This window comes from Gobio gobio (assembly GCF_949357685.1).
Source record: "Gobio gobio genome assembly, chromosome: 10".
Lineage (NCBI taxonomy): Eukaryota > Metazoa > Chordata > Actinopteri > Cypriniformes > Gobionidae > Gobio > Gobio gobio.
Window position 1 is genome coordinate 6,370,903 of NC_137116.1, and position 14,098 is coordinate 6,385,000.

Sequence of the window (14,098 nt, forward strand, 5' to 3'; positions counted from 1 at the left end):
ATCATTTTTACGTGAATACTTTTATACTTTGATTTGAATATATGTTATATTATTTATTTTAATAGTTCAAAAAGTACAACAAATGTTACAATTTCAATTGAATTGTTGAAAGGTGCATTTTTAATAAATACAACACATTCCCAAAGTCATGTGAAATAATCGTGTTACATAATCGTGATTTCAATATTGACCAAAATAATCGTGATTATGATTTTTTCAATAATCGAGCAGCCCTAGCGCACCAATGCACAAAGCAAAGTCCATAAAGATATGGATGAGCGAGTTTGGTGTGGAGGAACTTGACTGGCCTGCACAGAGTCCTGACCTCAACCCGATAGAACACCTTTGGGATGAATTAGAGCGGAGACTGCGAGCCAGGCCTTCTCGTCCAACATCAGTGCCTGACCTCACAAATGTGCTTCTAGAAGAATGGTAAACAATTCCCATAAACACACTCCTAAACCTTGTGGAAAGCCTTCCCAGAAGAGTTGAAGCTGCAATAGCCGCAAAGGGTGGACCAACTCCATATTAAACCCTACGGATTTAGAATGGGATGTCATTAAAGTTCATGTGCATGTAAAGGCAGACGTCCCAAAACTTTTGTCAATATATAGTGTATATCATAATCATAATCATAATAATTAAACCATAATTATAAAACGGATAGTTCTTATTCTGATTTGTCAAACCCAATATAGTTACAGATAAGTGTATATCACTGCACAGCTCCCAATTGAGGGCAACTATTAAAAGAAAATAAATGAATTAAAAAAAAATTCTCAATACATGTAGTAAGTAGTTTTATAAAAGCAACAGAGCACTTGATGTCCCCTATATCACATAATATATCACAGCTGAAGGGCTTGCAGTGTCTAACAAAGGCTGCTATTCTAATTCAGCAGGATGTTGATTTATTTCGCATGGGTTTTTACATAACTTTACCGCATGTGAAGTAAGGGAATCCCCACTGGCCTCACATGCGCACATATCAACTTCACATATCAACCACAAGACAAAAACAAACTACAGCGGACTTCGCACAAGTGTAAGTGGTTTGTTTAGTGGTCAGTGGTGTTACACAACATTCTGGCATTGAGATAAATTTGGCTCTACTGCTCTTTTTGCGCCTATGAGGCGAGTGGGCAGTTTTCAACACCCAGCCTTAATATCTGTGGGTTGTGTCATCTACTGCGCACTGGCTTCAAACACACACACGCACGCTGGTGAATATGATATCATCCTCTTGGCTCAGTTAACATTACAGAAAAACCTATACGGATGCTGCCGTTCTTGTGCAGTAAATTCTTATTATAAAGCTTATTCATGTCCTTTTTTGTCAAAATACTTTTTGACATTATGTGCAGAGACCACAAGTGTAACTATAAGCCATTTGCAGGGTGATTTCCCTAAAAGTTGAAAACATTTGAGTGGGCCAACATTGACTCAACCAATGGCCTAAATATAAGGTGCGATTAAACGAGATTAATCTCATTAACACCATCGAGAAATGTCATGTTTATACTTCACGCCAAAATAAATAATGTGTATAAAGAAAATTAAGCCTGTTTCCGAGGCAATTGCGTAAATTCTCAGTAGTCTACAGTAAATTGAGAAAATATTCTGATTACTAGAATGAAAAAATTATACATTATTATATATTAAATTATGAAATCAATATTATACATTGTAAAGTGCATCTGTAATTATACATCAGAGTATTATATTTTTAATGCAAAAGCAAAGAGAATTAGTTTTTTTTATTTTGTATTAACAGTTGGAAAGCGTGTCAGTTTAGTATCATTGAAATACTATTATAGTTTCTGTTAATATTTAAAAAATATATATATTTTTTTTATTTTTAGACCTTATTTTAATTTACTTAAAAGTTTTTGTAATTTTGTTGTGCATTTTTGTCAATTTTATTAAGATTATTTAAAAATATATATGCTTTAAAGGTTTATATTAAGATTTTAGTTTGAGTTATTTTAGTATTTCAACTTTAACTAAACAAACTATAAACTAAACTAAACTAGTAACTAAATTTTTCCCCGTTTTTATTTGTTGTTAACATAATAAACCAGCAGAAACAGTGTTAAGTATTTTTTAATAACTCATGAGAGGCGTAAAAGATAACATATTTTACCATGATCAATGTTGTTTTATCTTGTACTATAAAATAAATGTTGTGTGGTATAGGTTCAGTGACAAATAAAGTAATGCATAATGTAATGCATGTTTTTAAGCTTCAGTTGTTAAATAACATTTCAAAGTGTTTAAATACATTTAATGACTGCTTTTATGTCAGGCGGTACAACCAAATAGTTGTATGCATGTGCTGTAGTTGTACCACCTGACATGGAACGTGTGCCAACCTACCCATACTTGAAATGAGCAGTTTTTAGCAGTATTTGTGAGAGATCTACAAACCTTTTCACTCTGCAAGGATCAGTTGAGCTCCTCTGGATGATGCATGATCATCTGTACAGTTATTACAATTCATAATAAAAGAGCCATGTTTGCAGTTGTGCCACCCTGACATTTGAGAATATACAAATTGCTGGACAAAGGTTTAAAAAGCTTTAAAACTATTAATATTTATAAAATTTGTATATTGGATTATTTAATTTTTTTATTATTGAGACACAATTTTGAATAGTGTTCTGAGTCTGTTCATTTGTTCGGACAGTTGCACCACCTGACATTTTGGGGGTTTAAGCTTTTTTTGGGTTAAAAATAATCAAAAATTAATTTGAGCAAGTACATAACCAGCTAGTGTTCAAACCGATCTGCTTACCTTAGCTCGATTTACAAGGATAAGCTTGTAATAATGTTTTTAATTCCAGTGGTACTGGTGGATTTCCGCTGGAAATTTCGAGCATGTCTTTGCGTTATTACGTCACATCTGTACACATAAAGGAAGTGTCCCATCTACTAGGCTATATTGCGTTTGAGGATGTTGGAGGTGGAGATTTATAGCCTTTTCTCACAGCACTTGATATAATTAAACTTAACAATTTGATGGCGGATCCAGAAAGGTTTAAACGACAAATCACCAGTGACAACTGGAGATTCACCCGTTGTAAAATGCAAAAGACTTCGGACTTCGGAGTGGTTACAGAAAAAAAGAGACTGCAACTGGGCCCATGCAAAAACAAGGATAAAAAGGGCTTTTAAAAGGGCTCTCTTTTCTGCTGGACAGGTAAGACATTTCAATGGTTCAATTACGTAACAGTAGCACACTTGTTCGCTTAATTCATACAGTTATGGAGTCTTCTTTGTTGTGCCTTTCTCGTTGTGCTATGTGCATTACGGTAAATATCAATTATTTTGCGTTGGCTATGAGAGGGAGCAATTCACCTCAACTCCAATTCATTTGTTGGTCTATGACAATTAGAAATTAGACTGCACAGAAAGGGAAACTGAACTACGGGTAGCCCTAATACCAGGGGCGTAGTGTACGGGGGGGATGGGTAACAACAATATTCAAATCCATCAGTTACAACCCCCCCAATATTTCAACATGAAAATCACAGTAGATCAAACTAAAAATATGTAGAATTCTTTTATTTTGTAACATTAATTTTGTTCCTAATTAAATGAGTTTGTCATAATAAATCAGACAAAAAATACTTCCCCTCCATTGAACCAATTGACCTATCGGTAAGCCCCTCCCATCGAACGCCGATGAGCCAATGGCAGTTGAGTATCAGTTGCGCTGGGACCGGAACTCGGACATCTTTAGGTGTCAGCGCCATAGAGAAACATTGGAAAACCCGAAGCTCTCATCGTTTTGATGGTGTTTATGCTACAAAAATGGTAAACGTCGTGCCTGAGGTACTGTAACACTGATTCCAGGGATCCTGAGAGGATTTTCTGGGTGTCATACTCTCGTTAAGTTACGATTAAAGTTAGTAATTCCCTGCTAACGTACAAACTGACTAACTATAACTAACGTTAACTGTTCTCATGCAACGGTGTAGGTCAGAAACACGAAGGTCTACATTTCAGTGCATCTCTCCATATTAAACGGATTAAATGTGAATTTATGTAATCTTACCCTGCGATACATGAACACTGTTGATCCTGGATGTTATCATCTGCGATTGTAACAAGAGGCTTCTCCCGTTTGCATTGAGATCTGTAAACCATCGCTTCCAAATTAATCTCTCACCATATTTATTTTTTCCCATTTTATTTCTGTGAGTTTAGATATGTTTAAAGGTCTGCCTTTTCTGTCTAATAAAGAGGACTCTTATTTTGATGGGTATTATAGTCTCCGGCTAGTGAAAGGGAGAGCTCGCACGCAGTTTATCGGAGTTGTTTTGCAGATTCAAAGTTCACCAGTTATTTACTGCACCCCCGAAAAGGCATACGGTCTGTGTATATGTTTGTTTACTGTGAGTGTTTTTGTGTAATTTGCTGTGTATGTTAATGGTAATGCCACGGAGAGAGAGAGTTTGTGAATGAGACTTTAAGGTGCACTTATGCTTTGTTTGTTCAGCTCTTACGATGATATTTTTGAGTGAAAAACTATGTAATAAACTTGATAAACCATCAGTTACGTTTGGCCATCATTCGGACGGGGTATACGCTACATTCTGTGTCCAAAAACATCTCGGGATAAGGTTTTCACACTGACAGCTGTACATTGTAAGATATAGCAACTCTGTTTGTTTGTCCGAGTTAGCAACAGTAACTAAGGGGGGCGGGGCTTACCGATAGGTCAATTGGTAACGTCCAACCAATGAGTTGCACTTTCACCAAAACAACGCGAGTGGTGTTTGAATAGGAGAGCACACGGCACGGGTAACGCTAGCGCCAAAAATGAAGAGAAGCGCTGCACAGCGGACTTTATTTAACTGCTGGTCAGAGAGGGATGCAAAAAAAATAAAGCATGTACTGAGAATGAGGTATGAGAATATTGTGTAATAGCGAAGTACACACTACATATATTTTAGCTAGCTAATCCATTGCAATGTATTTAGCTATAACTATCAGTATAACAAGTTACCAAAGCAGTCGTCTGTTTTGCTAGTTCACTTTTTAATAGTGTCTGTAATTATCAATGATTTAAAGTTGTTCAAGAGCCGATGTGTTTCCCTTTAAAAAAAATGTAAAATGCATTAAGGTGGAATGTAAAAATCTTAAAATAAATTTCGAAATGTTGTCTCTTTCATATTTGTATATGTTGAATTTGTAATCAGTTAAAGCATGTAGGCCTAGATAGATAGATAGATAGATAGATATGAAGAAATAAATTATCCAATAACAATACACATAAAAAAAAATAATAATACAAAAATAACAGGCAGCATACCAACGTTCAACCCCCCCAATGTTCAAACCAAATCTACACCCTTGCCTAATACACATTAAATGTAGTCACGCAATGCTGATGTTGTTAACATTAACAATTTGAAAACAAAGTATAATGTGCACGGTTTAACGTGATATGATAAGCGATCAGTAGATTTAATCATTGTGATGTATTCCAATGTGCTTTTTTCCCCTTAGTTGGTCAGAACAAAAGTGGATGTTAGCTACTTACAGATGACATTTTACGGTGAAAATTCTTATGTTGGTCATAGTTTCAAAAAGTAGAATCTGAGATTACGAATGACAGTATCCACACCGGCGCGGTGACTGTGCACACACTCACACACGCACACACTCTCCTCAAAACATTGGATTCCTCCGCGCTGTGCCGTGCCGAGGCACCATTCACGTAAAGTTGATAATTCCGCAAATAACTGCAATAGCAGATTTCGAACAGAGGTGGCGACAAAGAGGAAAAACTACAGACTGCAGCTTTAATACCCCTTTTCCACCAAGGCAGTGCTAGAGCTAATTCAGAGCCAGAGCTAGTCCCAGTTCATAGTTGGTTCGACTGAGGAGCTTCTTATACCCCTTTTCCACCAAAGCAGAGCCAGAGCTAGATCGGAGCCAGAGCCTAGTTTCAAATCGGTTCTTTGTGTTTCCACACACAAAGCCCCAGCTCCGAGCCAGGAAAAGTGGTTCTTAAGTAGCACCAAAACATTGCTGGGCTAGAACAGGGCTAGAAGTAAGAACCGATTACGTCAGGCGCTGGGGGCGGGGTCAACAAGACGAACACAAACTTGAGATCCGCCATGTTTGAAATAGCAGCTAATGGAGCTAACAGCTGCTGCTCGTTTGTAATCTCCGTCTATACAAATTACGGCGAACTGCATGAATGCGTTGGATTCGCTGTGTTTGCGTTGTGTTTTGATGCCGATGTAGGATCGTAAAGCCATGTGAATCAATAGTAACGCAACGTTTGCATTGTTGATGGAAGGCTTGTTCGCAGCGGTGCTGTGCAGAGACCGATCGCCGTATGATAACGAGTCCAGCGAGAGCACATGACTCCTTATGCTTTTGATTCACTCATGCGTTTTTTTTAATATCATACGTGGATCGGTCTGCGCAGTGACGATGCATCTCGAACAAGCCTGGTGTGTGTGTGTTTCCCGCTGCCCAGGGTGGCCAGGTTTTCACAACAAACCCGCCCAATTGCTACTCAAAACAAGCCCAATCGCGTTCCAGGGGGGGATTCCCCAGTAAAAATCACATTTGGGGGTAAAATATGTGTTTTTTGGCACTAAAATTCGCATTCCCGGGGCTAAATATCACATAATTGGGGTCGCTTCATCCCGCGGACATGAAAAAACAGCCCTCGGGAAAACCACACACTTGGCAACATTGCAGCTGCCTCACTAGCGTTGCTGAGAGAGATGAGACGTAAACAGTGACGTAAGACATGGCTCTGTTGTGGCTCTCAGCCCGTGGAAAAGCAAACCGGTTCTTGTGAAATGTACTAAAAATTAATTCAAACTAAATAGGTTTTATAGAATTAAGTTATGTCATGAACATATCAAATTACTTTAAAACGAAATAATGCACTTGTAATAATGCAAAAACATTTGTGTGACTACATCATTCTTTATGCGCTTGATTACATGACAGATTTGGAAGGATCAGCCAAATAGACAGAAGAAAAGTTCGAAAATCTCTGGAGTGAATTATTACAGTAAAAAAACAAGACTGCAGTCCTTCGGAAAAATGTGCTGAGTCACTTATATTTTGGATTCAAAACTGTGAATCTCCCTAAAATGAATCATATTTGCAGTAAAACGGGTGCAGACTCATCAGGGGTAAAAGAGGTGACAAAGATGTGACCCCTTGAGAAGAACATGTTTTAAATATCAGCTTTACAGTTCATTCTACCATGTTATAGAATAAAATAGAATCTATATAGTGCTAAATCTATATAGTCCTGTATTTTGATGGCACAGAAATGACAGGTGTGAAGTGTGTGTGCGCATACCTTGTGTGTCCTGCTGTAGGCGTACAGGTGGGCCAGACGGTACAGACTCTTGTAATGCTGCGGGAAGCGACTCAAACACAGGAAGAGAGACCTCACACACACGTCCACTAGTGTTTTCCTCTGTTCTCCCCGTCCCGTCGGCAGACACTTAGGCAACTCTATCACCTCCAGGGGAGGCGGCGGCTCTGGCCTGCGCTTCCCCTCGCTGGAGGAGCCCGTCTGGGAGTGGGGTTTGTGAGGTTGGGCCGTGTGCGGCGGCAGACACGGAGCTTGGGTCGGGGTGTCTGTAGTGGGAGTTTTCGGGACAGACGCCTCAGGGGAGGTGATGGACAAGGTGGTGTCTGAAGACTCTTGTGTGACAGAAGATTCTTGAGACAGTGTGGCAGAGCTGATATCCATGTTCTTGTCCTCCAAGGTGCCTGTGGGATTTTAAGAGTGCAGAGGTGACCACCAGCTGCAGATATTGCTTGTAAAAAGCAAGAACCTACTGTGTTTTGTGCTCCTGTCAAGACAGATATTGGCTGAATCTCATGCAAACTGTCAAGACCATGCCTAGCTTTTTTCAATCCAATATCAAAAGAAAACTCTTAAGAAGTTATATTTAGTCAAGACTATTTTCAGGATGATTTCATTTTTTGGGATTGTGACATTATTTTCATGGAAATTAAGATTATTTTTGAGTAATTTACTATCATCATCATGCAGTAACACTTACAGTATACACTACCGTTACAAAATAATAGTAACCCAACCCTTTATAACAAACAAATAAAAAAAAAACAGTTTTCTATGTGAATATATAGTAAAATGTAATTTATTCCTGTGATCAAAGCTGTATTTTCAGCATCATTGCTCCAGTGTTCAGTGTCACATGATCCTTCAGAAATCATTCTAATATGATGATTTGATGCTCAAGAAACATTTACTATCATCATAAATGTTGAAAAAAGTTTTTTTCTGCTAAATATTTTTATGGAAATCATGACCAATTTTTTTCAGGATTCTTTGATGAATATAAAATTCAAAGATTTTTATATTTTTAGATATGAATTACACACACACATCGTATATATTAGATTAGGGAGATGTTTATAATGTGCTAAACAATAACGTTTCATAGAGTAAATGGTCTCTGCAAGTGCTGACAGTTTGAGTCACTTACGATTTAAAAAGCAAAACGTGCCAAACATTACATGTTTTACTCCAAACTCTCTTCATAACATCAGTCGAGTGTCTGTCATTTGGAATCTGAAGTGGCTTCTTATCACAGAATGAGGCAGACAGTATATTATTTTGTAGTATTCTATACTGTAATTAATGCTATGTCGATTAGCATTGCATTATAAATATACTTTATTCTTATGAAAATACCCAAAATGGGTCGAAGAACACTGATAAGCCATATATTGTCGTAGTCGTGTGTTTATTGTCTTCAGACTTAATGACAAAGTGTTCTAGTCAGGAATTAGGAATTTCCTGGAACGTCATGTTATTTTACTTCTGTGAGGTATATCTGGAGTTTCTGAGTGAGGGCATCCTCTGGCTTCCAGTATGAATGAAACATACATAACGTGTTTTTAGTGTTCAATAATGCTCACACCATCCTATTTTGGGTAAAAATATATATATTTTTAAATTGAAGTAAACATGATAATCCATACATTTATTTTTTCTACTGAAGTGTTCCTTTCTAATTATTAAAAAAAAAAATTAAGTGTAAGCATTACATTTACTGGTTTAAACATTTTTTAAGTGTACGCATTACATTTACTGGTTAAACTGTTGGACCTTTAGTGCTATCACTTCTAAATCATTACTAAAGTTATAACCATGTATGAATTTCCCAAATATACAATAAATACTGCTATCACTCTCAAATCTTGGCAGCATGTACTGTATGTGTTTAGAAGAGCAGGGATCATTACCTATATTGTCCTCTACTGTGCCCCGTTTCTCTTTTCCAATGGCATTTGATTCTTCCGGGAAAATACTACACTTCCCAGTATCGACCTTGTGGCTGCTGTCCTGTGAGCTGGTGGGGTCCATGAAGACATCCTGCAAGGAGCTGGAGTCCGACATGCCAGCAACACTGTCCTGACTTTGCTCTGATTTAGGGAGAAAATAAACCACACAATTACACTCAACAAGACCTTCCTCCTCCATCTTTTGTAAACATTCATATCATTAAAAAGACCCTTGATTCAGAGTGTTTCAAAGTAGCCCAATTTGCACAATCCACAAATCATTACAGTCACCAAGATGAATTGTGTAATAAACTCCTCCAATGGACACAGAGCTGGAAACATTTGCAGGGATGAGATTATTACGAATGGCAGCTATACTATACCTGTAGAGCAGGTAGGCTTATCTTGGAACAAGGTTTTGGATTACAATCTAGAGAAAGTGAAATCACACTTCTGTGCCTGAGAACATTTGCGAACAGTTTCTACAAATTAAAGTAATAGTTACAGAGTGCTAAAGCCTGGAAACGAGTTGGCAAGTCAATGGGTTTTTGGTTGAATGCCTGGATTAAGCTCTGCAAACAAACTCAAAATATTTTTTAATGTTTTAATCTACAACATAAAATACATCAGTAATATCCACGTGATTTTAAATGGGACTGCAGAGTTTGTCGGGGACTTTAAACGTCATTACGCCAAAACGGGTAAACTCATGTCTACTCAATAGTCCGCTCAATAAACTCTTGCTCTAGCAAACTAATCTAACTCAAAACTTCCAACTTGTAGATTTTAAATAAAGATTGAAAGTTGTCAGAAGCTTAAATGATAGTGAGGTTGAAGTCATGTGACCATGGTGTAGACCAACTTTTTTTCTAGTGTTTGTACTTAGGCTTCAAAATTCATAAAGTTGGGTTCATATGTGTAAATGATCTTGATAAACAAAACATGTTACACTGTAAAAAATTTGGGTAAAATATAGACAAACCCAGCCACTGGGTTACATTTTTTAATTACATTTTAACCCAATGGTTGGGTTTGTCCATATTTGACCCAAAATTGGGTTAAAACAACCCAGTATTTTTAAAGTGTAGAATAATAAATTAGTCACATTTTAATTTAGGGTCCAATTCTCACTATTAATTAACCATTAACTACGACTTTTGCCTCGATAAACTCCTAATTACTGCTTATTAATAGTTAGTAAGGTAGTTTAGGTATTGGGTAGGATTGAGGGATGTAGAATAAGTAGTGCTGTCAATCGATTTAAAAAAAATTTACTTACATTTTTCTGTAATTAATCGCCATTAATCGCACCTAACATTAACGTTTTTTACATTATTTTATATTGTAATATTTTCACATTTAATCTAAAAAAAATTCTGTAGAAACAACATGAAGACAGTAGCTTTTAAATATTTGTTTAATGGCATCTTTTTATGAAAGAAGGCCAGCATCACAGATACCAATATTACTGATTTAAATTTTTTAAAACAATTTTAGCCATTAAATATAGGCATTCAGCATTACAGTATTAATTGAGAAAAACAGTATAAAGTTATCATTTTGAACATTCACTGGGCTTTAAAAAAGATATAACAACTTTTCATTTTAACTTAAAACGATCTTCACATAAACCCATTATAATAAATGTCACATTTCCCTGCTCTTCAATAAATCAATGCTCAATGTTATCTATTGGCCCAGTCAGACCGGTTCAGATTTTTACTTGCCATGTCAAAATGCACAAAAAGTTATTGTTTTCATTATTTTTGACCCATGTAACCTTGTCTCTTAACTCGTATCGTTCATTTAAGACTTCATTTTACTGTGCTTGTGAGGATACTCGACAAAAATGGGCATTTTGGCAAAAAGGTTTGTTTTTGTCTGTTCAAGTGATGTCTGAAGGTCTTTTTGTCACAGATAGGAGATTCACGGACACGTGGCAGTACAGCACTTCATTCTCTTTTGTGTCTTAGCGTGCTTGACACTTTTAAAAGCATTTTCATGAATAAGAGCGTGGTCATATAATGTAACGCTATCCAAAGGATTGATGGGAAAAAACAGATGCTGCGTTAAATATTTTTAACACGTTAAACGTGTTAAACGCATTAACGTGTTTTGACAGCACTAATAATACGGCCTTAATATGTGTTTTATAAGAAGTACTAATAAACATCCAATATCCTAGTAATATGCATGCTAATAAGCAACTAGTTAATAATGATAATTGGGCCCTAAACTAAAGTGTTAGCTACATTTTTGTTGGTCACCGTGATTATTTTCTGGAAAGTCAATGGAATATTATTGGGTTATGCCAACTTCAGTGTTGGCCTAAAAACAAAAAAGTAATCCCTGCAGTGCTCTATTATTTTTTAACCACAAGATGAAAATTCTGTCATTATTTACTCACCATCATGTTGATCCAAACCCATATTACTGACTTTCTATTGTAGAACACAAAATGTTGTAATGTTTTGCTCCAACCTGCTCTTTTTCATACACTGTAAATGGGGACAGACACTATCAAATATGTAAAAAAAAAAAAAACAATAAGGACCCAAAAAAGTAGTCTCTGGGGCTTTTCACACTGCACTTAAAGGGATAGTTCACCCAAAAAAGAACATTTTGTCATCATTTATTAACCATCAAGTTGTTCCAAACCTGTAGGAGTTTCTTTCTTCTAATGAACACAGAAGAAGATATTTTGAAGAATACAGTGACTGGTAGCCATTGATATCCATTGAGGTTTTTTTTCCATACTATGGAAGTCAATGGCTATCATCACCAGTTTGGTTGCAAGCATTCTTCAAAATATCTTCTTTTGTGTTCAACAGAGGAAAGAAACTGATACAGGTTTGGAACAACATGAGGGTGAGTAAATGACAGAATTTTCATTTTTGGGTGAAAAATCCCTTTAACCCTGGGTTAATGTCATTCTAAACACCGCTTTTAACCCAGGCTAAATGAATGTTTCACACGTTTATGAAACCCTGCTCCGTTGCTGTGCCAAATTTGTACAGCATGAAACAATGTGGTGTTAGAACGTTACGAATAGATGCTTAGCAATGGACAATTAATCGTCACGGAAACACTGTGTTGTATAAACAGTAGCTTCAGTATTTGAGAGGAAAAATGTCAAATGGCGACAGAAAACTTGACAATTGGAGTGTAAAGACGGTTAAATTTTTTACCTTTATAAGCTTGATAGTATAGTCGCAGTCTTCAATTTATAATATAAAGATGTCGGCACCAATAGCCTCGTGGGCAGTGCGCTGACATATAGTGCTGTTGCACTTTGGGCGACCCGAGTTCGAGTCCCGGCTCGTGGACCTTTCCCGATCCCGTCCCCCTCTCTCTCTCTCTCCCACTTCGCTTCCTGTCTACCTACTGTCCTATCATAATAAAAAAAATAATAATAATAATAAAATAAAAAAAATAAAAAATAAAATAAATATAAAGATGCGCAATGTTAGAGCCTTTGTGTAAACATATTGCATGCAATGTTCTTCTGATCAGTGACACTGACACCGTAAATATAATTAATAATAATAATAATAATAATTTGTTACATTTATATAGCGCTTTTCTAGGCACTCAAAGCGCTTTACATAGAAGGGGGGAATCTCCTCAACCACCACCAATGTGCAGCATCCACCTGGATGATGCGACGGCAGCCATATTGCGCCAGTACGCCCACCACACACCAGCTGATTGGTGGAGAGGAGACTGAGGGATGATACCAATCGTATATATATATATATATGGGGATGATTAGGAGGCCATGATGGACAGGGGCCAATGGGCAAATTTGGGATTTTTAATGACCACAGAGAGTCAGGACCTCGGTTTAACGTCTCATCCGAAGAACGGTGCTTGTTACAGTATTGTGTCCCCATCACTATACTGGGGTGTTAGGACCCACACAGACCACAGGGTGAGCACCCCCTGCTGGCCTCACTAACACCTCTACCAGCAGCAACCTAGTTTTCCCAGTTGGTCTCCCATCCAGGTACTAACCAGGCTCAATATACAATATGCAAATACTAATGTTAACCCAGGGTTTATGAATGTGCAGTGTTAAACAACCGCTTACGAATACTAAATTGGTAACCTCAGGTAAATTATGAGCAGTGTGAAACATGAAGCAAGATAACCCAGGATTCCGTTTGACCCAGGGTTAAATATTTAAAGTGTGAAAAGCCCCTTATATTACTTATATTCCAAGTGTTCAGATGCAACTTATGTGATGAAAAGACTCAAATTTAAGTAGATATTCACTGTTAATATTTCCTTTCACAGTAATTCTCAAATCTCATTCCTACTTTTGCATATTCAAAGAAATAAATACATATGCACCAATGAGATGCGACAAATTCAGTAGAAGAGACTTACTTTACAAATATTCAAGTGAGTCATTTACACTCTCCCTTATTTCTCATTTTGTGTTCTACAAAAGACCAAGAAGTCATTGGTTTGGAAGGACATTAGGTTGAGTAAATGGTTAAGAACTTACATTTGTGAACTATCCCTTTAACGGGTACAGTGGTTTTTATCCAGGTCTGAAGGCAGGGGTTACAGGTCAGAACTACAGGGACCATGTTTCAATGCAGTGTTGAACCCTAACTAGGGCTTTGGGCTAAAAACAGCCAGCCTGCTCCTGAGGTAGACCAAAGCGCTTAAAAATATTGTGCTTCTCAGCAAGCCAGAAAAGAAAGTTAATGTGATTCCTCTTGTGCTGCCCACAAACAAGCAGAAAAGGCCCCTGAGCATGCTGGGAGTGTCAGCATTTGGCACA

At 37.2% G+C, this 14,098-nt stretch overlaps 1 protein-coding gene across 1 annotated transcript in view; it reads right to left on the minus strand.

Annotated features, from left to right (window-relative positions):
• The window catches only part of cabin1 (calcineurin binding protein 1), a 170,471-nt gene that overhangs the window by 88,974 nt on the left and 67,399 nt on the right, over positions 1-14,098 (minus strand). Inside the window, exons 28-29 of the mRNA XM_079827753.1 lie at positions 9,268-9,447; positions 7,343-7,761 (exon numbers count right to left, since the gene is read on the minus strand). Of these exons, the coding sequence (XP_079683879.1) occupies positions 7,343-7,761; positions 9,268-9,447 (599 nt within the window). The remainder of the gene's footprint in view (positions 1-7,342; positions 7,762-9,267; positions 9,448-14,098) is intronic.